General features: G+C 53.7%; 1 protein-coding gene across 1 annotated transcript in view; it reads left to right on the top strand.

The window, feature by feature from the left end:
- Positions 1 to 234: 234 nt before the first annotated feature.
- The window catches only part of ITPR2 (inositol 1,4,5-trisphosphate receptor type 2), a 317,220-nt gene continuing 293,051 nt past the window's right edge, over positions 235 to 24,403 (top strand). Inside the window, 1 exon segment of the mRNA XM_055118479.1 lies at positions 235 to 396. Within this exon segment, the coding sequence (XP_054974454.1) occupies positions 305 to 396 (92 nt within the window). The 5' untranslated portion in view covers positions 235 to 304.

Here is a 24,403-nt window from a genome sequence, read left to right as displayed (position 1 = left end):
GGCGAGACCCGCCCACCAAGGCCACGCCCCTCTGCTCCGCCCCGCCCCGCCCCCCTACCGCCGAGTGCTGATTGGCTGCGGCGCCCGCGCCCGCGCCCCGCGGCCCAATGGGCGCCGCCACCGGGACCGCGTTCCCGGACTGGGGGGGGGGGGGGCGTTTGTCGCGGGCGCCCCCTGCTGGCCGGGCGCGCGGCGGCGGGAGCGGGCCGGGGCCGGGGCGGGGTGTCGGGGAGCGCGGCCGAGGAAGAGGAAACCTGCCCGGGCGGCGTCCGGCGCGCTCGGCCCGCGGGCGCCCGGCGGCAGCATGTCCGAGAAGATGTCCAGCTTCCTGTACATCGGGGACATCGTGTCCCTGTACGCCGAGGGCGCCGTGAGCGGCTTCATCAGCACGCTGGGGTGAGCGGGGCGGGGGCGCGGGGACCCCCGGCACACGGATCCCTCGCCCGCGCTCGGGCCCGGCCGGGGAGGGTCGGGCTGGGGGGCGTGGGGGGCGCGGGGCCGCCCCGGGCTGCCGGGGCCACAGCTCCGACCCCCCTTTAGGGGCCCGGGGCGAGGACGGCGGCTCCCCGCGCCCCCGCTCTGGGTGCCCGGCCCCTGGCCAGCCGGGGGCGAGCAGGGTGGACGCGCTCCCCGTTGCGCGCGGCCCCGGGCAGTGCCGGCCCGTGGGCAGCCGCCCCGGCCACTCCGCACTCGGCTGCCCCTTTCCCTCCTTGGCCCGCAGAGCCGGAGGGCCCGGCCAGCTCGTCCACTCGGGGACGCCGGGCCGGGTGCAGGTTACGTCAGCCCTGCCCCGGGGACCGCGGCCGAGTGGCCCCGGGCCGGCCAGGGCGCGGCGTGGGGACCGCGGGCACGTTTCGGGGTGCGCTGCGCTGCAGGGCTGGGTGGGCGCCGGGCACGCGCGTGGCCCTGCTTGTGAGTCAGAATGGGCCGAGGAGGAGGAGGGGGCGACGCGGGGTCTCCCGGCCCGGCTGGACCCCTTGGCGCGGTCTGCACGCTGGGAACCGCTGTGCTTGCGCGCACCTTTCACGCCGGCGCTGCGGAAGGCGGTTTCCTTCGGGTGTGTGCTGGGTGATTCCCACTGGCAAGGGGGTCTGGGGGCATCCGGGCGGCCCCTAACGCCCCTGAGTTCAGGTTGGCGCCCTGGGTGGAGCCTGGTGCTGGAGAGATGGGCTGGCCCTCTCCCGTGCCCCCCGCGGCCTGGGGTTTGGGAGGACTTGAGGAACCCGGGTTCAGCTCTGCTCCTGCAGGTCACACCCCCTGCTTTGTCAGTTACACCCGGCTTCTCCCTGTTGCATCCCTGAACCCGATGACCCGGGAGATGAGGAGCAGCCCAGCAGGCGCTTCTGGAAACACCTCACAGTCATGACCTTTGACTGTGGCTTAGTTTTGGGGTGTGTGTGTTCAGAAACCTTTAACTGAATTAGTTTTGGGGTGTTGCATGTTCAGAAAGCTTTGACCGAATTAGTTTTGGGGTGTTGCATGTTCAGAAAGCTTGGACTGAATTAGTTTTGGGGTGTGTGTGTTCAGAAAACTTGGACTGAATTAGTTTTGGTGTGTTGCATGTTCAGAAACCTTGGCCTGAATTAGTTTTGGGGTGTGTGTGTTCAGAAACCTTTAACTGAATTAGTTTTGGTGTGTTACATGTTCAGAAACCTTGGACTGAATTAGTTTGGTGTGTTGTGTATTCAGAAAGCTTTGACTGAATTAGTTTTGGGGTGTGTGTGTTACGAAACCTTGGACTGAATTAGTTTTCGTGTGTTGCGTGTTCGAAAGCCTCGGACTGAATTAGTTTTGTGGTGTTGCGTGTTCGGAAGCCTTGGACTGTGACTTGGCTTTGGGGTGTTGTGTATTCAGGAAGCTTTGCTGGCAAGTTTTTCTGCAACTGCTGCGTTCAGTTTCACAGCCCCATGGGGGCTGCACCCACCAATGAAGAAGCGAGGGCTTAGGATACAATTTCTACAGATGTCTCATTTTGCAAGTTAGGGCTCTGGAGTCCTGGAGCGAGGCTCGAGGTCCTGCATTGTCCTGTTCGCACACGTGTGAGGACAGTGCATGCATCGTGCGTCGTGACTCTCCTTGTTTTGAGTCGAGACTGTGGTCCTATGTGGCTGAGGATGACTCACATGACCTTGTTCTTTTTTTTTTTTTTTTTTTGCTTTTTGGGTCACACCCAGTGATGCTCAGGGGTTACTCCTGGCTCTGCACTCAGGAATTGGTCCTGGCAGTGCTTGGGGGACCATATGGGATGCCGGGGATCGAACCCAGGTCGGCAGTGTGCAAGGCAAACGCCCTACCCGCTGTGCTATCGCTCTGGCCCCAACCTTGTTCTTATTTATTTGTGTTTCTGGGACTAAGGAAGGAAAATAGTCTGACCCCCACCCTCACCCTCATCCCAGAGTATTATAAACAGTGAAATAGAAGAGAATGAAATAAGGCCCCATTTTTTCTAACGGACGGCTCTTCGGAAGAGCCACATGGCGCATCGACGCTCTGGCGCTGAGGCTCCTCAGAGGTTTGGGGTGAAGCAGAGCCAGGGTTGGAGGCGCTGCGCTGTCTCTTCTGCCCGACGCCCTTCAGGGATTCTGACTTCGGACGTACCTAACTGGCAGTTTCGGACACTGAGGAGGGGTGTGGTTACTGAGAACCAAACCCCACCATGCTTTAGAGTGGTAAAAGATATTTAGTTACACATTGGTCTGTTTCAACACTTGCATGTAAGGATGTTTGTCTATTTTAACATTCAGTGCATAAGGATATTCGGAGGAATGTCTGGCTACTTAGCTTTGGAGCTTTTGTGCAATAAGGTAATCAATTTCTTTTTTCTTTTCTCTCTTCTCTTTCTTTCTTTCTTTCTTTCTTTCTTTCTTTCTTTCTTTCTTTCTTTCTTTCTTTCTTTCTTTCTTTCTTTCTTTCTTTCTTTCTTTCTCTCTTTCTTTCTCTTTCTCTCTTTCTCTTTCTTTCTTTCTTTCTTTCTTTCTTTCTTTCTTTCTTTCTTTCTTTCTTTCTTTCTTTCTTCCTTCCTTCCTTCCTTCCTTCCTTCCTTCCTTTCTTTCTTTCTTTCTTTCTTTCTTTCTTTCTTTCTTCTTTTTTTTTTGCTTTTTGGGTCACACTGGGCGATGCTCAGGGGCTTCTTCCAGCTCTGCACTCAGGGATTGCTCCTGGTGGTGCTCAGGGGACCATATGGGGTGCTGGGGATTGAACTTGGCTTGGTCGTGTGCAAGGCTAACACCCTGCCCACTATGCATTCGTTCTGGCCCCAAGGTAATGAATTTCTAAGGTGAAAAAATAGGTAGTTTTCACCCTATTCCAGTAGGGTTTAGCATGGTTTTCTTGGAGCCATAATCCTGCAGAATATGGGGACATTTTCTTAGGCCCTTGGGTCCTGCTCTTAAATCTGATTTCTCCTCCCTGAGAAATTAGAATGTCCTGGGACAAGGATTTACTGTTCAGCTTTTTCTCTGGTTGTGCTTTAACTAGTACTTCTGTGCTGTTCCTGAACCCCGGGCCGTGGCAAACTGACATAGAGTTCGGTCGTTCCAGCTTGGAGGATGCGGAAGGTGCCTGCCTGCTCTCCCGAGCTTACTTTTTGATTGAAAGATCTATTTAGGAAACAGTTACATTGATTTAAGGAAAATTGCTCTATGTTTTAATGTGTGGGAATGATGAAAATTGTAATTTATATCAACATTGTGTTTCTGCATGAAAAATATGCGTCTTTACGGGGGTAGTGTTTTGCTATTAATTTTTTTAATAATTAAGAAGAGTTAATATTTTATTAAGGAAGGGGGTGCGCTGGGAGATGAGCTGCACAATTTCGGGCGTGAGGGATGACTCCCCTCCGCCCCCCCCTCCCCCGGGGCTCCCCCGAATTTCCCCCTGCATCTCTGAGGCCAGTCCCGGGGGTGGGGTCCTGACTTCCTTTCCACATCTGCTCACCTGTCCCCTGCTTCCTCGGCTGCTTTCTTTTCAGACCTTCCAAGATCCCTGCCAGTCCCGAAGGTGTCAGGTTGGTGCCACCCTGGTGGGAGACCTTGCAGCCTCAGGGAGAGCCTCAGGGCAGAGGACTAAGGCACAGGCCCTGCCTTCCCCCTCTGCTTGATTCGGGCCCCTGAGGCCATCGCCTCCTTTTAAATCCTGTCGGAATTTCGGATGAGCGAAACTGTTTATATTTTATTGTTCCTGGAGTGACCCTTCCTGATCTTTTAATTTCACTTTTTTGTGTTCAGATGTTCTAGAAAAGGTTATTCAGATGTTGGGCTGGAGCGATAGCACAGCAGGTAGAGCATTTGCCTGGCACGCGGCCGACCCGGGTTTGATTCCTCCGTCCCTCTCGGAGAGCCCGGCAAGCTACCCAGAGTGTCTCGCCCGCATGGCAGAGCCTGGCAAGCTACCCATGGCCTATTCAATATGCCAAAAACAGTAACAAGTCTCACAGTGGAGACGTTACTGGTGCCCACTCGAGCAAATCGATGAACAAAGGGACAACAGTGCTACAGTGCATATTCAGATGTTAGCTGAATTGATTTATCGTTATTTTTCTTTCGCTTATTTATTTATGCTACTCTTATCAGAGTTTTTAATGATCTTTTCCTTTATAGAACTGTTTGCTCAATGCAAGGTCATAGATGAAACAAGGAATTCAAAGTTTGCAGCCAACTTTTATGGTTTTTTTTGGGGGGGGGGCTTATATCTGCAGTGCTCAGGGGCTCCTCCCAGCATGGGGTCATTTCTGGCAGTGCTGGCTGCGGGGCACGGAGCTGGTTCCCTCCCTGCAGCCCCGTGAGTCCTCTCTGACCCTTTTGCATACTTTGCAGGTCGGGTTGAGTTTCCTCCAGTGGAGCCTCCCAGTAACAGCCAATGTTCCCTGCTGCCGCTGGCTTTGTTTTGCTTGAGGCACGTGATAATGTGATACAAATATTTAAAGAGCCACTGGACATCTGCATGTATGTTTGTTGGGAAATGAAGGCAATCTAATAGCCAGTGTGGAGTTGTTTTGGAAAGGGCCGTGTTCTGGAACTTGCAGTATCGAGACAGAGGACCGTGGGGGCCTGTTTTGAGCTGGGAGGTGTCTGTCACTGCAGCTTGTTGATTGCGGTGGGGTCAGTTTTTTTTTTTTTTTTTTTTTGCTTTTTGGGTCACACCTGGCGATGTGTACACAGGGGTTACTCCTGGCTCTGCACTCAGGAATCACTGTGGTGCTCAGGGGACCATATGGGATGCTCAGATTCGAACCCGGGTCGGCTGCGTGCAAGGCAAATGCCCTACCCCCTGTGCTATCACTCCAGCCCCCCCCTTTTTTTTTTCTTTTTGGGAGAACTTGAACTTTTAAACTGAAATTCCAGCACAGGTGTGCTTTCATATATAAGTATAGAAAGAAGAAGTAAAAATGGACTTTCGGGCACATTTATAGCACAGTAGTAAAATGAGTTTTACAGTCTGTTTTTGTTGTTACATCAGACTGTGACACAGGATCAACAGATCATAATTAGACAGGAAACGTGAATGACGGTTCATTCACACACACTCATGGGAGCCGTGGTGCCTTTCAAACGCATGCAAATTAGTGGTAATTTTAGTGCTGTTTATTTCAAATTCTATATTTTATTGTTATTATTATTATTTGCTTCTTGGGCCACACTCAGAGGCACTCAGGGGTCGCTTCTGGCTGTGCACTCAGGATTTCCTCCTGGCGGGCTTGGGGAACCGTATGGGACGCCGGGAACCGAACCTGGAGCAGCTGTGTGCAAGGCAGCAAGTGCCTTCCCTGCTGCACTATTAGAATTTAATAAAACATCTAGAAATTAATCGGAGAGACAGCTGTTACATTTGTGATCAGAAAATTCAATCCAAAATGATATTTTTCCGGTCTCTTCAGATTTTCCTCGCTGTCAAACAACAGTGTTTATCTTAGAGGGCCTCAGTGAAGTGTTTTCTTGGTCATGGTGAGTTGTGGAAACCACAGAGCAGGAAGCTGCTGCTGCTGACACAGACGGTGCCGTGTGGACCCCCCAGTGCTGTTCCTGGTTGAACAATAATGTTCTGTGGGAAAATGGCCCGTGGTGCCGAGTGATCCCAGTGGCTGACGAGGCTAACACAGTCAGTGCCTGGTTGATCCCTGTTTTTCTCTGCTCACGTGAGGACGGCGTCTGTGGGTGGTCGCACACTTTCGTGAGTGGTGCTCGGGACTGTCACCCAGCTCTATCCTCGGGGGGTGCTTCCAGCAGTGCTGGGGCAGAGAGGGGCGCTGGGTGTTGGTCCAGGCCCACGGTCAGAGCACACACTCCAGTCTGCCTCCGTGTCCCTGGCCCAGACGGGCCACGCTTCAGAAATCCTAGCTCTCGCTTGGGAAATGTGTACTCCTCAGTTGCCTTGCACAGGCATTCATTTCTTTTTTTATTATTATTGTTTTTAAAAAATGTTCCTTTGTGGGTCACACCCAGGGATGCTCAGGGACTGCTCCTGTCTCTGCACTCGGGAGTCACTTCTGGCGGTGATTCCTATGGGATGCTGGGGATCGAACCCGGGTTTGCCATGTGCAAGGCAAACGCCCTACCCGCTGTACTATCGCTCCAGCCCCAGGAGGGATCTTTTTGGTGTATGAGTGTGAGACGGAAATCAGTCAGGTGTTTTATCGGTTACATTTGAAATGGACGAACTAGTTCCCAGGGTTCAAATTCAGAATTGGTTGACAAGAGCTATGTCATGGTCTGTTTCCACCACACCCCAAGGTCTCTGAGCCTCCCTTGGTTAAATCACGGGGAGTCCAGAAAGCACCTGACTCGCCTGAACACCCACTGTGCGTCTCTATCTTGTCAAGTGCCGTGATTGACCCGCCCCTCACTCAGTCAGACCAGCCCCTGCGGGGAGACAGTGTGAGGAGAGGCGATTGGTTTTCCTTCTTATCTCAAGAGCTCAGTCTTCCCTGGGGAATTAGTGGCAGACACTTGGCGAGGCTCTCGGAGACCCACAGGCATTTGACACCTGCTGTGCTCGGTGTAATTCCTGGGATTAGTAAGTGTTTAGTGACTCTTTAGGGAATCAACGCGGTTATTATTGAATACTGGCCCAAAGACGGGTGTTAAATGACCACAGCATAGGTAATTCTTTACAGATGCTGTGAAGATGGTGAAAACCGGCTCAGAGGAAGCCGGGATCTTTCTGCCCCGCCACCGTGACATTTAAGTGGAACTGTCCACCTTAATAACTCCCCAAGAAGCAAACAGTTTCACTTAAAAAAAAAGTTTGGGGGCTGCACCGGCAGTGCTCGGAGCTTACTTCTGGTTTTGTGCTCAGGGGTGAGTCCTGGCAGGGCTTGGGGGTCCATATGAGGGTCCAGATATCAGACCCAAGTCAGTCGTGTGGTAGACAGTTGCCTCACCCACGGTGCTATTTCCCCAGCCCAAATTTGATATTTTAAAATATAATTTCGAAGGAGAGACATTTGGAAAGATGTGAGGGGTGAGAAAGGGATTCACATGCTCGAGAGAGAATATGGGCGTCTCCGGATGGGAAAGAGCCCGGGAGAGGAAGAGAAATCCCTGTTCCAGAGAGAAGATGGGCTGGGAATCTCGCCCCGGCTGGACACTGTTGCTGAGTTCAAAGGTGGACAGAATTATGGAAGAATAGGGGCTGGAGCAATAGCACAGTGGGTAGGGCATTTGCCTTGCACGCGGCCAACCCGGGTTCGATTCCCAGCATCCCATATGGTCCTCTGAGCACTACTAGGAGTAATTCCTGAGTGCAGAGCCAGGAGTAACCCCTGTGCATTGCCGGGTGTGACCCAAAAAGCAAAAACAAAACAAAACAAAACAAAACAAAAAACCCAAAATTGTGTAAGAATACATTTTGTGCTGTTTGCCGGACCCAGGCACTTGGTAGTTCAGCTTTTGGAGTTTATTTCGACGGTCTTCGCCCTTGATGTCCATCGAGCTCACGTGCCCCAGCGGGAGGAGGCGGGAGGGCCCAGTCAGAGAGAAACTCGGAATCTGCCTGGTGAATTTATGTGATCTAGTCAGGTCCTCTGAACATTTTGCTTTCGCTTACTTTATTCTGTTTCCAGTATTCATGGCTTTTCTTCATAAATCATGAACCTAGAGTCTAGTAATAGATCTCTCAAAGCTTTGGCAGTAAGGACAAATTTCTAGTGAAATAGGGTTTTTTTCTTTTTGTAAGATTTTTCTTCTTGACTTATGTGGCTCATGACTGTTCCACACCCCTCTCATCCACACCCACACTCACTCACACCCACACAAACACACACACACACACACACACCCCTTCCCATGCCCTTGTATCACTCACTCACACACACTCACACACACACACACACACACACACACACACACACTTCCCCTTGGCATAGATTTTGGATCTATATGAAGTTATATTGCCTTATTGCTTTAGGCATTTATATATATATATATGTATATATATATATGTATATATTTGGTTTATGGGCCACACTCAGTGATGCTCAGGGTTTACTCCTGGCCCTGCACTCAGTAATCACCCCTGACGGTGCTGAGATGCCACATGGAACGACCAGGTTGAATCTGGGTCGGCCACGTGCAAGGTAAATTCCCTGCCCCCTGTACTACTACTCCAGCTATTGAGGTTTTCAAAAAAGAAAACTTTAAAAATTATTTTAACTTTTTTTTTTTTTGCCACACCTGGGGTGCTCAGGGCTACTTGTGGTCCCGTTCTTGGGCTCATGCTGATGGCATCCAGGGGGCCTGCAGTGCCAGGGCTGGGCCCCAGGGTCAGCTTGTGGAACGGTCCCTTCCCTTTCTCGTTGGCGCTTTGACCAGCAGTGAAGGCCATCGGTAGCTTAGCCCCCGCAGGGAAAGGGTTAGGAAGTGAACATGGCACAGTCTAAATTCATCTGTAAATTCTTAGACTGCAAACCTATTTCCAAGGTGTCTGAGTCACTATAAAAGTATTTTCTTTTCTTTTCTTTTTTTTTTTTTTTGCTTTTTGGGTCACACCCAGCGATGCTCAGGGGTTACTCCTGGCTTTGCACTCAGGAATTACTCCTGGCAGTGCTTGGAGGACCATATGGGATGCCAGGGATTGAACCCAGGTCGGCCGCGTGCAAGACAAACGCCCTACCCGCTGTGCTATCGCTCTGGCCCCTACAAAAGTATTTTCAAGAAAAAAAAATCTCTGCAAAAATTATAAAATATTACAAAATGCTTTAGCTATCCAAAAGGATTCCTCGGTGGAGCCATAGAGGAAGCTTCAGTTTGGAATGAATTCCTGGATTTCCTTTGCTCTCCAGACCTTGTGCTAATGGCCTGAGCGGGTGGCTGAGGAGGCACACTTCTCCCTGGACTCTCTCCTACTGGGAAGAGGCCCTTCAGCCCCGTAAGGAATTACACGGACGATCAGAGCACGAACAAACCAATAAACCCAACTCGGCCCAACCCAGCCCTGGATCAGAAGCTTGGTGCCTGGCTGGACACAGTTCAGTGGGGCTGTCTCGTGCTTTGCACGGGAAGCTGGGTTTGATCTCTGACACTGCATGGTTCCCTGGCCACCAGCAGGAGTGACCTCGAAGGACCAAACTGGGAGTAGCTTCTGGGCACCAAGTTTCTAACTGTTTTAGAGCTAAGTCAAAGTGTATTATTTATGAGTGTTTCAGAGAAGAGAGTTTTCCCCATTCCTTTCCAACACACATTTGTTTAGACTACTTGCAAACTTAATATTATATTGTCTCCACACCCTGAATGAATGATTTAAGGCTTTTCCTGTTCCTGGAGTGAGCAGATATCATTGGGCTACACTAGCACTCGACAGGGACAAATGGAGACGTTACTGGCACCTGTTCGAGCAAATCGAAGATCAATGGGATGACAAGTGATACAAGCGAAGTGATACTTGCAAACTCAATATTATATTGTCCAGGAAGTCTTTTAAAAACATTGCTATTAAGTTTTAAATTTTATTTTCATAAAGTTGTTCACAATAATTGATTACATTCAATATTTCAACACCAATCCCATCAGCATTACACCTTCCCACCAACATTACACCCTCCCACCACCATTATTTCGAATTTTCCCACCACTACTGAAGCCTGCCCCACAGGCAGATGCTAAAGAATTTATTCTGTATTGCTTGTTATGAATAGTATGAGATGTTGCACAGCTGCTGTTGTAGTCGCACGCTCCTGGAGTTCTAAAATTTTAGATATTTGGGGTCCAGAGTCTCTGTGGCGTACTCCTCTCTTCCGAGATACATTTGTGAGTCTCTGGATCCTGGCCGTTAATGTGCTTGAATGGTGCCCAGCAGCAGGTCACGGGTGTGACTGCCAGGGAATCGGAAGGGCGGGGAGATGGGGGAGGTTGTCCATTCCCATCTCCATGGAGTTTTCAGTCACTGGCCCCGCCCACCTGGGTTTTTCAGTGGGTTCATTCTCATGTGTGGGGGGCTCGGGACGAGCCTGTGAAGGTTGGCCGTGAGTGTAGCAGCGATTGTTTTCTGGCGGCTGCCGGGGTCCATCTGGGGCAGGTGGAGGGACACACCTGTCCCCCTCTGAGGAGCCGGGACGGAATCGGCCTGGCGCAGGGTAGGGAGCACTGTGTGGCTGCTGCTCTCTTCCGAGATTCATTTGTGAGTTTTGTCTGGGAAGCCTTGAAAAGCAAAGAATGCTGTCCTCGCTCCTCCTCTCTCACCCCCAAAGCTCTAAGGGTTCGGCGAGCAAAGGGTGCTTACTTCTCTCTCCATCACGTGCCCGGACGGGAAAGGCTGTACTGTATGAGGGGTAGGAAGGAACGGGAACCTTCTCTGCCGGGGACCTTCTCTGCCGAGGGGAAGACAAGAAGAGAGAACTTCCTTGTAAGGTACTTGAGATGCCAAAAGTTTCACACCCTCTTCCTAGGTGTGAAAACGAGGTTCGAGATGAGCTGTTACAGGGGGCCAGGCCCTTGCCTTGCCTGCAGCCGTCCCTGGCAGGAGCATGTCATTCTCACTGGAGCACATTTGGGTGGTCTTCCGCCTGGGTGGGGAGTGTGTGCAGGCAGCGTGTTCGGGTGGGCCAGAGTTTGGGTCCCTGCAGAGTCTGACTCACAGCGGGTGATTGCCTCCAGCTCGCCCGCCCCACTTCCCCTCTCTTGCCTTCCCCTCCCCCTGCCCAGCGGCGCATTGATACACTTTGTTACATTTTGTTACTATCTTTTGTGTCTATTCTTTGTCAGGGTTCCCTTGGTTCAAGTTCAGCTCTTTGAAGCCCGGCTCTTCCTGTTCTGTCGCTGAGCATCTAGTGCTTCGCCCCATGAATATTGATCGATGGTTATGTATTGATTAAGGATATACAGAATCTTAAATCTCGAGGTAGCTCTTAATATCAGTCCTACCCTGGAAAACGTCAGCGGCCCAGTTCTGACTTACTCATGTTTTGATATTCCTCTAGGTGATTCTTTCTCCTTTGGCCTTTGGGCTCCAGCTGGCAGTGCGTGACGGGGCCCCACTTGTCCATGCTTCTGGGCCATGTTGCGGGGTTTGAACCGGGGGCTCCCGCATGCCAAGTCTCAGTCACCCTCGGCATTGCGCCGGCCGTAATCTGTAGAGACCTTTGGAATTTGTCACTGGAGCGAGGCTGCGTTACATCTTGCTGTAACGGGCACTTTCTGCTTCATGGGTTGTGACTCGGTTACGGCGAAGGTGACGAGACTCTGGAAGTTGGCTGGGGCAGGGAAGATCACAGCTTCCTTGTCTGCCTGCTGTGGCCCACAGAAGAAAAGCTGACATTTCTGCAAGCTCAGTTTTGCTTTTTTTTTTTATTTAAAAAATTTATTTATTCATTTTTAATTTTATTGAATCACCGTGAGATAGTTACAAGCTTTCATGTTTGGGTTACAATCTCACAATGATCAAACACCCATCCCTCCGCCAGTGCACATTCCTCACCACCAATATCTCCAGTATACCCCCCTTTCCCACCTTCCCCCTGCCTCCATGGCAGACAATATTCCCCATACTCTCTCTCTACTTTTGGGCATCATGGCTTGCAACACAGACACTAATGTTTGGTCCATTATCTACTTTCGGCATGCATCTCCCATCCCAATTGATTTCCCCAGCCATCATTTTCTTAGTGATCCCTTCTCTATTCCATCTGCCTTCTCCCCTCTGCTCATGAAGCAGCCTTCCAGCTATGGGACAATCCCCCTGGCCCCTGTATCTACTGTCCTTGGGTGTCAGCCTCATGTGATGTTCTTCTATATTCTGAAAATGAGTGCAGCCCCTCTATGTCTGTACCTCTCTTTCTGACTCATTTCACTTAGCATGATACTCTCCATGTCCATCCATTTATAAGCAAAGTCCATGACGTCATCTCTCCTAACAGCTGCATAGTATTCCATTGTGTAGATGTACCAAAGTTTCTTTAACCAGTTATCTGTTCTCGGGCACTTGGGTTGTTTCCAGATTTTGGCTATTGTGAACAGTGCTGCAATGAACATATAAGTACAGATGTCATTTCTACTGTGCTTTTTTGCATCCTCGGGATATATTCCCGGAAGTCGTATTGTGGGGTCATATGGAAACTCAGTTTCTAGTTTTTAAAGGACTGTCCGTATTGTTGTCCAGAAAGACTGGACCAGTTGGCATTCCTACCAACGGTGAATGTCCATATCCCTTTTCCCCACGGGATCTGCATGCATTTTGTGGGGCCCTTTTCTTTTATTGTTTTTGGACCATAGCTGCTGACAGGACTCAGGGGACCATAAGTGGTGCCAGTGATCAAACTGGACTATCTCGTTGGACTTGTGAGAGCATTTTAGAATTGAGTCCTGTCCTTTAGCAAGCAGTGGGTAGTACCGACAGAGGCATGTTGTGCCCTTGGGGCGAGTTGCACTGGGAAGCATCTGTTGCCCTGGAGCCAGAGCAGTGCAGCTGCTGGTCCCGGGCACGGCGCGGGTTCCCGGCTCGTCCTGAGCACAGCTCCATGTTGGACTGAGAAGCATCCAGCAGGGAAGGCACGGCCTTGCGTGCCGCTGACCCGTCTTTGCCCTCTGGCACTGCACAGGGTTCCCTGAGCCCTGTCAGGTGTAATTCTGAGCACAGAGCCGGGAGTAAGACCCGAGCAACACTGGGAGTGGCCCCAACACAAAAAAAACCCAAGCAAACAAACAACCACAAAAAAGAATTTAGACTTTTCCAGTGCTGAGGAATTCTCACTGGTCACAGCGTACACATGAGGACTCGCGTGTTGGTCAGGAGAAAGCGTTTGCCTACAGGAAAGAGAAATCAAGTTAAAAGGATAGACAAGTGTAAATTATAACACAATTAAAGAAAAAACTCCTGGGGCTGAAGCAATAGCACAGCGGGTAGGGCGCTTGCCTTGCACGCGGCCGACCCGGGTTCGAATCCCAGCATCCCATATGGTCCCCTGAGCACTGCCAGGGGTAATTCCTGAGTGCATGAGCCAGGAATGACCCCTGTGCATTGCCGGGTGTGACCCCCCCCAAAAAAAACAAACTCCAAAGCAGTCCTTCTGTTGCTTCCTGTTCTCATATGCTCTCACCCTCTGTCATGAGCAAACGTGTTTCACGGGGCCGGAGAGTGCAGGGGCCAGGGCCCAGCTCGGGACCCTGGCTAGGTTCCCAGCCAGCATGTCCTCAACGTGCTGGGTTGGCCGTGGTGGCCCCTCACTGCGGGGCCGAGTGTCCGGCCGTCCCCGTGGCCAGGAGGAGGAGTTCCCGTCTCTGAGCACTGTCTGCATCAGCAGGAGAGCCTCGTCTCTGAGCACTGTTTGGGGCCCTCCCTCTCCCGCACCAAAAACGTACCTTCAGAAAAGTGATTTTGTGAGGGAAGGTCTAAGCACCAGCTTTCCAAATGACCATTCCCAGGTACGGGAGAAATCGGAAGTAGGTTAATGATTTAAGGGCTCGCTGCCTGCGTTCGGCTGGAGCTGCCAAGGTCATTGCCAGTATCAGGGACATAACTGCCCAAACATTTGCATTTCAAGCAGGCCCTGGGCTCCCATCACGTTTCCAGAGCAGGTCACTTCTGGGTCGGCCCGTCCGAGTCCTCGGGAAGGGAGAGAAAGGCCGGCGCTCAGGCCGGGGCGAGCGGTGAGGAGTGGCAAATATTTTGACATTTCAAGTCAAATCATGACTCATTATCAGTGAAAGGGTTAGCTATTGGAAATGTTACTTGTGAGCCCATCTCGGGAATTACCACAAACCAGAAAAGGCCCTTCACCGCTCCTCTCTCTTCCCTGCGGGCCGTGACTCCTGAGCTGAGTCCCGATTCTAAACTGTGTTTGGGCTGAGTGGCCCACAGCAGTGGCTCCAAACGCAGCCGTTCTGGTCTCAGTGCTTACTTCCAGACTCTCTGCTAAGACGGAAAGTCTTTTTTTTTTCTTTTTCTTTTTGAGTCACACCTTGCAATGCATGGGGGTTACTCCTGGCTCTGAACTCAAGAATTACTCCTTGCAGTGCTCAGGGGACCATATGGGGTGCTTGGAATTGAATCCGGATCGGCCATGTACAAGGCAAACGCCCCAACTGAAAGTCTTTTAAAATATTCTTGAAACACACACACACACACACACACACACACACACACTCACACACACATGCATGCACACACACACCAACCTGTTACCTGTCAGGACTTTGATAAAGAATTATTCAGCTAGGGGCTGGAGAAATAGCACAGCGGCTAGGACGTTTGCCTTGCACGAGGCCGACCCGGGTTTGATTCCCAGCATCCCATATGGTCCTCTGAGCACTGCCAGGAGTAATTCCTGTGAGTGCAGAGCCAGGAGTAACCCCTGTGCATTGCTGGGTGTGACCCAAAAAGAAAAAAAAAGGAAAAAAAAGGACTATTCAGCTAAAGTGTCATTAGGAAGTCTGGAGAGAAAAAGGAGTTTTGAGAGACAGTCACCAGTTAAACAAAGAGCCTCCATATACTTATATGCATTTTCTAAACAGCATTCCAGCATCCATGTGGCACATTCCTTTGAAAATTGCATGAACACTTCCGATATAATGGAAGTATGCTATAATAGAAGTTATGTCAGTATAATTCTTTTTTTTTGTTTGTTTGCTTTTTGGGCCACACCTGGCGATGCTCAGGGGTTACTCCTGGCTCTGCACTCAGGAGTTACTCCTGGTGGTGCTCAGAGGACCATATGGGATGCTGGGAATCGAACCCGGGTTGGCCGCGTGCAAGGCAAACGTCCTAGCCGCTGTGCTATTGCTCTAGCCCCTAGCTGAATAATTCTTTATCAAAGTCTCTGACAGGTAACAGGTTGGTGTGTGTGTGCATGCATGCGTGTGTGTGTGTGTGTGTGTGTGTGTGTGTGTGTGTCTGTCTGTCCGTCTATTATGCTATTTTCTTGACTGGAATTTTTGAGTTTTACCACATTTCAAAGCCCACTTGCCCTTTTACTGGCTAACATTTCTTCCCTGCTGAGAAGGAAGTACTCTGCTTCTCCTTGTTGAAACAAGTGTTTGCTTTGGAATCCTCCTGAGGCTTTGCCCCTCCCCCCTCCTCCAGGAATCCTGTTGAACTTTTCTGGCTGTTGGGAAGCAGCACAAAGATTGACCTCATGTGAGTACTTGAGCTGGTTACACACCAATCAGTTTGGGATAATCTTGTCAATTTTTAAAGAGCGACTAATCAAATCATAGTGAAGCGTTTCTTTTCCTCAGTGGGGCCGTGCCTTGGTGGTGCTTCTGGCCCCAGGTTAGACTCTGTGGTGCTGGGGCTCGGGCTCAGGGCCTCCCTCAGGTCACGGCTGCACACCCCCCCCCCCCCCGTTACAAATTGCGGTGGGGGTCACAGATGGTGGCTACCAGGGCCACCCATGATGGTTAATTCTCTTTGGAATACTAAAGTTTACATCAAAGTTCTGGCATCTAAAAGATACAGAGTGTATCTTTTTTTTTTGGGTCACACTTGGTGATGCTCAGAGGTTACTCCTGGCTCCGCACTCAGGAATTATTCCTGGCGGTGCTCAGGGGACCCTATGGGATGCTGGGAATCGAACCCGGGTCGGTGGTGTGCAAGGCAAACGTCCTACCCGCTGTGCTATTGCTCCAGCCCTGAGAGTGTATCTTTTAAGATATATGCACCAAACCAAAATTATTTTGTCTCTAGTGTTCCTTTATTTATACCATAAAAGGAGGTTTTACTTACTCTTCATCAGATTCTAGTACAACTAGAATCTAGTAAAACTATTGAAGAACTCTTTAAAAAATACCAAAGTGTTAAAATCACTTAAAAGAAAAAAAAAACAGTTTGCAAACTCCCGATTGAATGTTTTCTTGGGAAGGTACTTTGTTCCTTTCTGCTGACGTGTTGGTGCAGTAGGTGCCTGTGGTCAGATGGGCGTATGGGAGAGGGGGTGTGGTGGAACCTTAAGGGTGCCCGTTCCTGCGGCCGAGAGAGCCGGTGAGGGCCAGACCTTCTCAGCAGGACCGTCCAGCCTGCTCCCAGCCCTGTTTCTCCGCAGCACTGTGGCTGCTGTGAGCAGACGCTCTCCGGGGCCTGCCCTGGCCGTGCGTGGATTTGCTTCCGGTGGGCCGGGAGCAGCGAGGGCGGCCTCTGCCTGCCCACCATCCCCAGGTTCTTCAAGACCCTCAAGAATGAAAATATTCAAGAACAAAAATACTGAGTCACAAAGGTGCTCAGACCCAGCAGTAGAAAGCAGGAAAGGTTATTGGGAAGCAGAAGAGAAGGAGAACGGATGAGGAGCTCAGTATAGGGGCCACTGAAACAGGGCTCATTTTTTTTTGATAGGAAAACTGGGTCTTTGTGTTACTTGTCAGGTGACAGGCTGTCCCGGGGGATGCAGGCTCCTACGGAGTGGTCCACCTGGCCGAGGCCTCTCGGTTTTCTGTCTGACCACCGCCTTAGCTGTTGCCCCCCGTCTCTGCTCGCTGAAGCCTCGCTCTTCTGGCCTTGGGAGACTGATAACTTCCCCTCCTCAGGAAGAGCCCACGCTTTTGCAGAAATGTTCATTTTATTTTAAATTTATTTTGTGTGTTTGCTTTTTGGGCCAGTCCAGGCCAGGACTGGAGCGATAGCACAGCGGGGAGGGTGTTTGCCTTTATGTGGCCGACCCAGATTCGATTCCTCCGTCCCTCTCGGAGAGCCCGGCAAGCTACTGAGAGTATCCTGCCCACACGGCAGAGCCTGGCAAGCTCCCCGTGGCGTATTCGATCTGCCAGAAACAGTAACAACGGGTCTCTCGATGGAGACGTTACTGGTGCCCACTCGAGCAAATTGATGAGCAACGGGACGACAGTGCTCCAGTGCTCTAGTGCTTCTTGGCCACACCCGGGGGTGCCCAGGGGTTGCTCCTGGCTCTGCTCCCTAGATCTACTCCTGGTGGTGGGCAGGATTGCCCCCGGGTTGGCCGTGGTGCGAGGAATGTTTAGTGCGTGGAACAGAGACCCGCAGCAGCCGTCGAGGGGAAACCGAGGCTCCCCTTTCAAGGTCACGATCCCCGGAGACTGAAGACCCCAGTGAGGGCTGCCTGTGTCTGCGGGTGCCGGTGCCGGCGGGAATGCTGAGCGGGGCCCGGCCTGTGCCTATGGGCTCTGTGGCTGCGTGTGCCCGGCCCGGGCCTGGTTCCCAGATGGGCCACTCACGCGCTCAGCCTGGCGCCGGTCGCGGGACCCTTGCCTGGCCCCTCCTCTCCTTCCTCATCGCAACCCGCTGCCCGCGGTGGGTCCTGGCTTCTGGGGGGGATGGGGCCGCCGAGTGCTGCCCCTCGCCCCTGCCTGCTGCGGAGGTGCCCGTGTGAGCCTCACAAGTCCACGCTGTGGCGCTCCCAGGACGGGAGGGCCCCGGGGGCCAGGGGGCAGAAGCAGGACTTCTGCCCAGTGACGCCTGAGCCTGTCCAGCCTGTCCAGGGCAGGTCCGGGGCGGGGATTGCAGCCTCCGCCCGCCCAGCTGCCTGCACTGCGCCAGCTCATCTGTATTTTGGTATGTTCTGTTTTGTAAATAGACGGAATCCTCCAGGATTTGTCTTCTTACTTTGCTTTGCATAATCTCCTTTGCATAATCTTTCATTTACATGCAAATGGAAACCTCTCATCTTCCTGTCACTGAACATATGCCCAGGGATGTTTTGGAGACTGTGCACTGGAAGACTGTATCGAGACTGTGTATCCCAGCCTGCCTGCCTTCCTTCCTTCCTTCCTTCCTTCCTTCCTTCCTTCCTTCCTTCCTTCCTTCCTTCCTTCCTTCCTTCCTTCCTTCTTCCTTCCTTCCTTCCTTCCTTCCTTCCTTCCTTCCTTCCTTCCTTCCTTCCTTCCTTCCTCCTCCTTCCTTCCTTCCTTCCTTCCTTCCTTCCTTCCTTCCTTCCTTCCTTCTTCCTTCCTTCCTTCCTTCCTTCCTTCCTTCCTTCCTTCCTTCCTTCCTTCCTTCCTTCCTTCCTTCCTTCCTTCCTCCTTCCTTCCTTCCTTCCTTCCTTCCTTCCTTCCTTCCTTCCTTCCTTCCTTCCTCCCTCCTCCCTCCTACCCTCCCTCCCTCCCTCCCTCCCTCCCTCCCTTCCTTCCTTCCTTCCTTCCTTCCTTCCTTCCTTCCTTCCTTCCTTCCTTCCTTCCTTCCTCTCCCTTCCTCCCTCCCTCCCTCCCTTCCTCCTTCCTTCCTTCCTTCCTTCCTTCCTTCCTTCCTTCCTTCCTTCCTTCCTTCCTTCCTTCCTTCCTCCCTCCCTCCCTTCCTCCTTTCTTTGCCACACCTGGTGGTGCCCAGGACTTACTCCTGGCTGTTTTTTTTTTTTTTTAATTTTTTTTTTTTTTTTTGCTTTTTGGGTCACACCCAGCGATGCTCAGGGGTTACTCCTGGCTTTGCACTCAGGAATTACTCCTGGCGGTGCTTGGGGGACCATATGGGATGCCGGGGATCGCTCCGGCCCCTTACTCCTGACTCTGTGCTCAGGGATCACGCCTGGAGGGCTGGGTTCCCCCCCGCCCCCCGAGTTGGCTGCATGCAAGGCCGGCCCCCGACTGCTGTACGATCGTCTGGCTTCACGTCCACTCTAGTGTACGCACATCGGCTGTGTCCGTATCCGAGCTCTCGTCAATGACATTGCAGTAATACCGGGATGGATGCATAATTTTCCAAGCTGAAAAATTACTTCAGTATACGATTCTTAGATGTGACTAAGTGTGCTATCGGATGCTGGCCTTGGTCAGGACCCCATGCAGTGCCCAGGCACCATTGGGAGTGACTCCTGAGCACTGTGCTGGTAGTAGCTCCCAGGCGTCACCAGGGGCAGCCCCAGTCCCCCAGCTCCAGCCAAAAATGGCTCCCCCAGACAAATGTCACCTGGCTACGCTCCAGCTGTCACTGTCTTCTTTCTCTTTAAACTTAAAATGCGAGGGAGGAGACCCTCGAGGGCCCGAGGTTCGCTGCTGGTTAGAAACCACAGCTGGTGCAGCTGTTTCTTTGATCGCCGCCGTTCAGAGCGGCTCCTGGTCAGCTCCGCGTCCTGCTCGCCGCGTCCATGGTCAGAGAAGACGCCTCGGCAGGGCAGGAGCCTGGTGCTTCCCTCCGTCCTTTCTCTTCCTGTTTTTAACTTCCAGGCGCTCCAGAGAAAAGCGTTGCTGCTTAGCGATGCTCCGGGCCGGCCTGGAATGTTCCGGGCTGCTGCCCCCCGGCCGCGCTGCCAAGGCCTTCCTCGGCGCAGGAGACGCCCGCGGTGCGGGGAGGAGCCGGTGGCACCGTCATGCCCCCCGCGCTCGTCCTTTCCTCTGAGAGGGAATCCCAGGGCTCGGGGCTCGGGGCGGGGGCGGGTCTGAGGGGCGTCGGCCCTGTCGTGCCACAGCAGCCCCCGGCCCCGGGGCCTGAGCCGAGTTTCTCCCGAGGAGGAAGTCATCCCGGGAAGCTCTTCCCAGAGGGCCTTCGCCACGCCATGGCCCGGCCAGTGCCACCGGGCGAGGCCTTCACCCGACACCGCCGGGACGGGCTGCCCGCCTGGGGGCCGCGGTGTCCACGGGGCTGCCTGTCTGTGACGGCTCGCTGGTCTCCGCGTGGGGGGCCGCCCTGTGCTCACCGCGAGGGCCGAGTGACGGCACAAGTGCTGGCGGCACCTGCGCAGAGGTGACCGCTGTCCTGGCTCTTGGCAGGAAAGTGGGGACGCGGCTCCCGGCACGTCTCCACTGGCACGTTGGTCCCGGGACCACCTGGCTCCGGCTCGACCCAGGAGGGCGGCGGGGGGCGAGCGGGTCGGCACGTGAACGGGCCCTACGGGAGGGTTGGGGTCGTACCCGCAAGTCTCAGGGAGAGTTTTTAAAAACACGAAACTTCTCTTTTGGGTTTCGGGGCTCACTCAGCGGTGCTCAGGCCTCCGTCCTGTCCGAGTCCTACTCCGGGAGCGCTCCTGTCCTCAGGGGAACAGCGGGGACCCTGTGCAGGGCAGGCCTCTGTCCGCTGCTCTCTCCCAGCCCCCACAGTCTGAAGGCTGCACACACCTGTGACCTCTGCTCAGCACCCGGACACCTGGCAAGGAAGGATGGGGGGCAGAGAGAGAGAGAGAGAGAGAGAGAGAGAGAGAGAGAGAGAGAGAGAGAGAGAGAGAGAGAGAGAGAAAGAGAGAAGAGAGAGAGAGGGAGAGAGAGGGGAGGGGGGAGAAATGGAGAGAGAGGGAAAGAGAGGGAGGGAGAGAGGGAGAGAAAGGGAGAGAGGGAGAGAGTGAGAGGGAGAGAAGGGGAGAGGGGTAGAAATGGATCGAGAGGGAGAGAGACAGGGAGGGAGAGGGGGAGGGAGAGAGGAAGAAAAAGGGTGAGAGAAGGAGAGAGGGAGGGAGAGAAGGAGAGGGAGAGAGAGGGGGAGAGAGAGAGAGGGGAGAGAGAGGGAGAGAGAAAGGTGAGAGGAGAGAGAGGGAGGGAGAGAAGGGGAGGGAGAGAGAAGGAGAGAGAAAGAGGAAGAGGGAAGGAGAGGGAGAGAGGGAGGGACAGGGGGAGGGAAAGGGGGGGCGTATGTCCCGGGCTGTGTCCTACTGTGTGTGCCCCATGTGGTTCAGGAGCTCCTGCTTGTCATTCACATACGAGGGGCCGCTATTGTTCTAGATTCCTGTCACTTGGTTTCCATCACTGGATTCCCGGCATTGGATTCCCATCACTGGATTCCCGTCACTTCTCCCCGGCGAGGGAGTCGGCCATCCTGGAGGGATTGGGGGAATGTCGTGGGCTCTCCCCTCCCTCAGGAGGCAGCTGTGGGGCCGGCTGGAGAGTTTGGGTCCCTGGAGGTGACCCGGGATCAGACACTGGGCAGGATGAGGAACACAGTCCAGGGCCTGGAGCCTCAGTGCAGGGCAAGGGCGTTTGCCTCGCACGTGGCCCACCCGGGTTTGATCCCTGGCATCACATAAGGTCCCGAGCACCACCAGGAGCGATTCCCGAGTGCAGAGCCAGAAGGGAGCCCTGACTATTGCCGGGTGTGACCCTAATCCAGAAAAATCCAGCAGCAAGAAAACAAAGAAAGAAAGAAAATGCCCGGTGGCAGCTGAAAGGAGGGAGAGGAGAGCTGGCCTTGCGGGAAGCTGGGCACTGGGCAGGGGTGGGTTGGGGGAGGGGACACTAGGACGGGGGAGGGCAGGTGCCTGGGGGCGGGAGGGAAACTCCAGGTGGCGGGTCCTGAGTGCTGGTGAAGGGACGGTGTTGGAACAGTCTTCGCCTGAAACTCAATCATAAATATTTTTGTCACTTTGTAACTCACGTAATTCAATGTAAAAAGGAAAGAAGACAGCCCCGCCTTTCCACCCGGCGACTCGGCCTTTACTTAACCTGTTCATGGCGTGTCCGGGCGGGAGTGCCGGGCCCTGCCTTGACTCTGCTCTCAGTGGCCCGGGAACAGGGGCAGCTGCTGGACAGACGCCTGCTGGGGATGCTCCTGGCAGAGGCCCTGCCTGGGGGCCTGCACCAGCCTGCACGCCAAGGCACCCCGGGGGTGGCACTGGGGACCCGGCCCTGAGCAGTGTGAGTCTGAGAGCACCGCAGCCAGAGCATCAAGACAGAAACGCCTACAGTGGAAAATAAAAAATAAAAAAGAAGAAGAAGCCTACTCAAAAGAAGACCCAAAGTCACGTATCTTAGAGGTCTGGGAGAGAGAAGTTACTCTCTGAAGAGGTTGGCCGAGTGAGGAAGACAGCGGCCCTGCTCCCGGCCCTGCTCCCGGCCTCCTTATACAGCCCAGGAATCCGATTAGCGTCAGCTCCCGGGAACCATTTTGCAGATGAAAGGAGGCCCTTTGGGTTCGGAAGTGCAGGTGTGAGCCCGCCCGCCCCGCCCAGGGAGACACAGGATTCCTTTCTTGAGCTTCTCTTTGTTAGTTTTCTTTGGGTTTAAAATCCTAACTTCAAGGGAAACTTGCTGTTGTGTTCCTTTCCTGGGAGTGTTGGCCTTTTGCTTGTTGCAACTTGGTTGCCCTTTGTTGTATTAAAGTGCAACACTGAAACTTTCCCTTTTCCTCGGCAGGTGGTAACTTGGTGCTGGGGGGAGTTCCGCAGAAGGGGCAGTTCCTTGCTTGAGTTTAAAGAACAAACAAAACTCATCACACTTTGTGTTTGCCGAAACCAGCGTTCTAGGAAGCTAGGAGTGGTGACCTGCGAGAGTGGACGGAGGGACTGTCCGTCCAGCCTCAAGTGAAGCGCTAGCACTGAGTTCCCTCCGTTTGTTGGGAGCCAAGTGGCCAGTCATTAGCCGAGTTCCCACGGGGGGGAATGAGTTGTTGAAGTGGACAGTCGTTCTCTCCCTATGCAGAGACGGACACTGGTGTTCGTCGAACAGAACTCTGCGGAGCCGAGCAGGCGGGGCTCCGGGAGGCTTATCCACGTCTCGGCCCGAACGTGGCCTTATGGCCCCTACGTGTTCCTTAATCTCTTGGACGTTTTCAGCCCTTGGAGCTGCCCGGGCTGTCCTGTTGCCACTGCCGTGACGTGGACGGGCGTCAGGCCTCGCCACACGTGGAGGCGCATCGTGTCCGTGGGTGCAAAGTTGGGCCGCTGGTGGCTGCCACGTTCAAGTGGCGCTTCTGGGTTGAGCCTGAGTCGAACCCTGGGGCAGTGCCGGCCGGTCAGGCGGGGTGGCCGGGCCAGTGGCAGAAGGGCGCTGGCTGGCTCTCGGGGTTGTTCCTGCTTGGTCAGTGCGTCCCCAGCCTCCCGTGTTTCTGTTGGACAGGACGCACCCCAGTCATCTGAGGCAGAGGGAGAACCTTTCTCTTCACTGGGGAGCCCTGGGGAGGTTCTGACTTCCTGGCAGAGCCGGAACCCAGGTTCACTTGTGAGACCGGCACTCTGCCTGTCTGTCTGCCTGTCTGTCTGCCTGTCTGTCGCCTGTCTGCCTGCCTGTCTGTCTGCCTGCCTGTCTGTCTGCCTGTCTGTCTGTCTGCCTGTCTGTCGCCTGTCTGTCTGTCTGTCTGTCTGCCTGCCTGCCTGTCTGTTTGTCTGTCTGTCTGTCTGCCTGCCTGCCTGTCTGTCTGTCTGTTGCCTGTCTGTCTGCAGACCCGTCTCTCTCCACTTGTTCCCTCCTGCGCTTTATTTTCTGTGGGGGGGGGAAGGTTCCTGTGATTGGTGACTCCAGATTGGTGACTCCACAGTGGGTGCGGCCGGGCCCCTCCTTTTCCTGTCATTGTCACAGCCGCCTCTCCGAGGCCGAGGTCCTGCTCCCTCGGGGGCCTGTGGCCAGGGGGGCGCCGGGCAGAGGGGCCCCTGCCCGGTTAGAAGGGCGCTTCTCAGAGGGCTGAGGATGAGATGAAAAGTGCCGAATGCCCAAGGCCCCTCCTGTGTGTTCCGGCTCGTAGGGGCTTTCTGGAGGAGACCCCCGGGGTACGGTGCCCTTCCAGGAAGGTCCTGGCAGAGTTTTCTGGGTCCGGAGCATAAACACCAACAGTTGCACAAGAGGCAAGGAACCAAATCCCCTGGGCGGGCGCTTTGGGCCGGGGCTGCAGCCCAGGGGGAGCCAAGCCACACTTGGGGGCACTCGAGCTGATGGGGGGGGTGTCCCTTGGCGTCGTGGCCCAGCCTCGACTGCTCCCTGTGTGTGGGGGGGACACGCCTTCTGCCGGCCACCGCGCTGGCCTCAGCTCCTACGTGCAGCCGTGGCGCTGCGTTGGGTGGAAAAGGAAATCCGACAGAGCCTGCACCTTGCGGGAGAGCACCCCGGGGGGAGTCCCCGCCAGTCGCTCTCTCTCGCTCTTGGATGTCGCTGACACCGATTAGCTACCAAAGCACAGACGGTTTTTCTTGAAGGTGCATTTTCTCTCTCTAGAGTGTGAGTTTGAGAATAACACACACCGAAAGACTCAGATGCATTTGAAGTCTAAAACTTTTTTTCTTTTTTTTTTTTTTGGGTCACACCCGGCAATGCACTGGGGTTACTCCTGGCTCTGCACTGGCGGTGCTCAGGGGACCCTATGGGATGCTGGGAATCCAACTTGGGTC

This window comes from Sorex araneus, chromosome 10, assembly GCF_027595985.1.
Source record: "Sorex araneus isolate mSorAra2 chromosome 10, mSorAra2.pri, whole genome shotgun sequence".
NCBI lineage: Eukaryota > Metazoa > Chordata > Mammalia > Eulipotyphla > Soricidae > Sorex > Sorex araneus.
The sequence above is the reverse complement of the archived record's forward strand: the minus strand, read 5'-3'. Positions and strand labels throughout refer to the sequence as shown.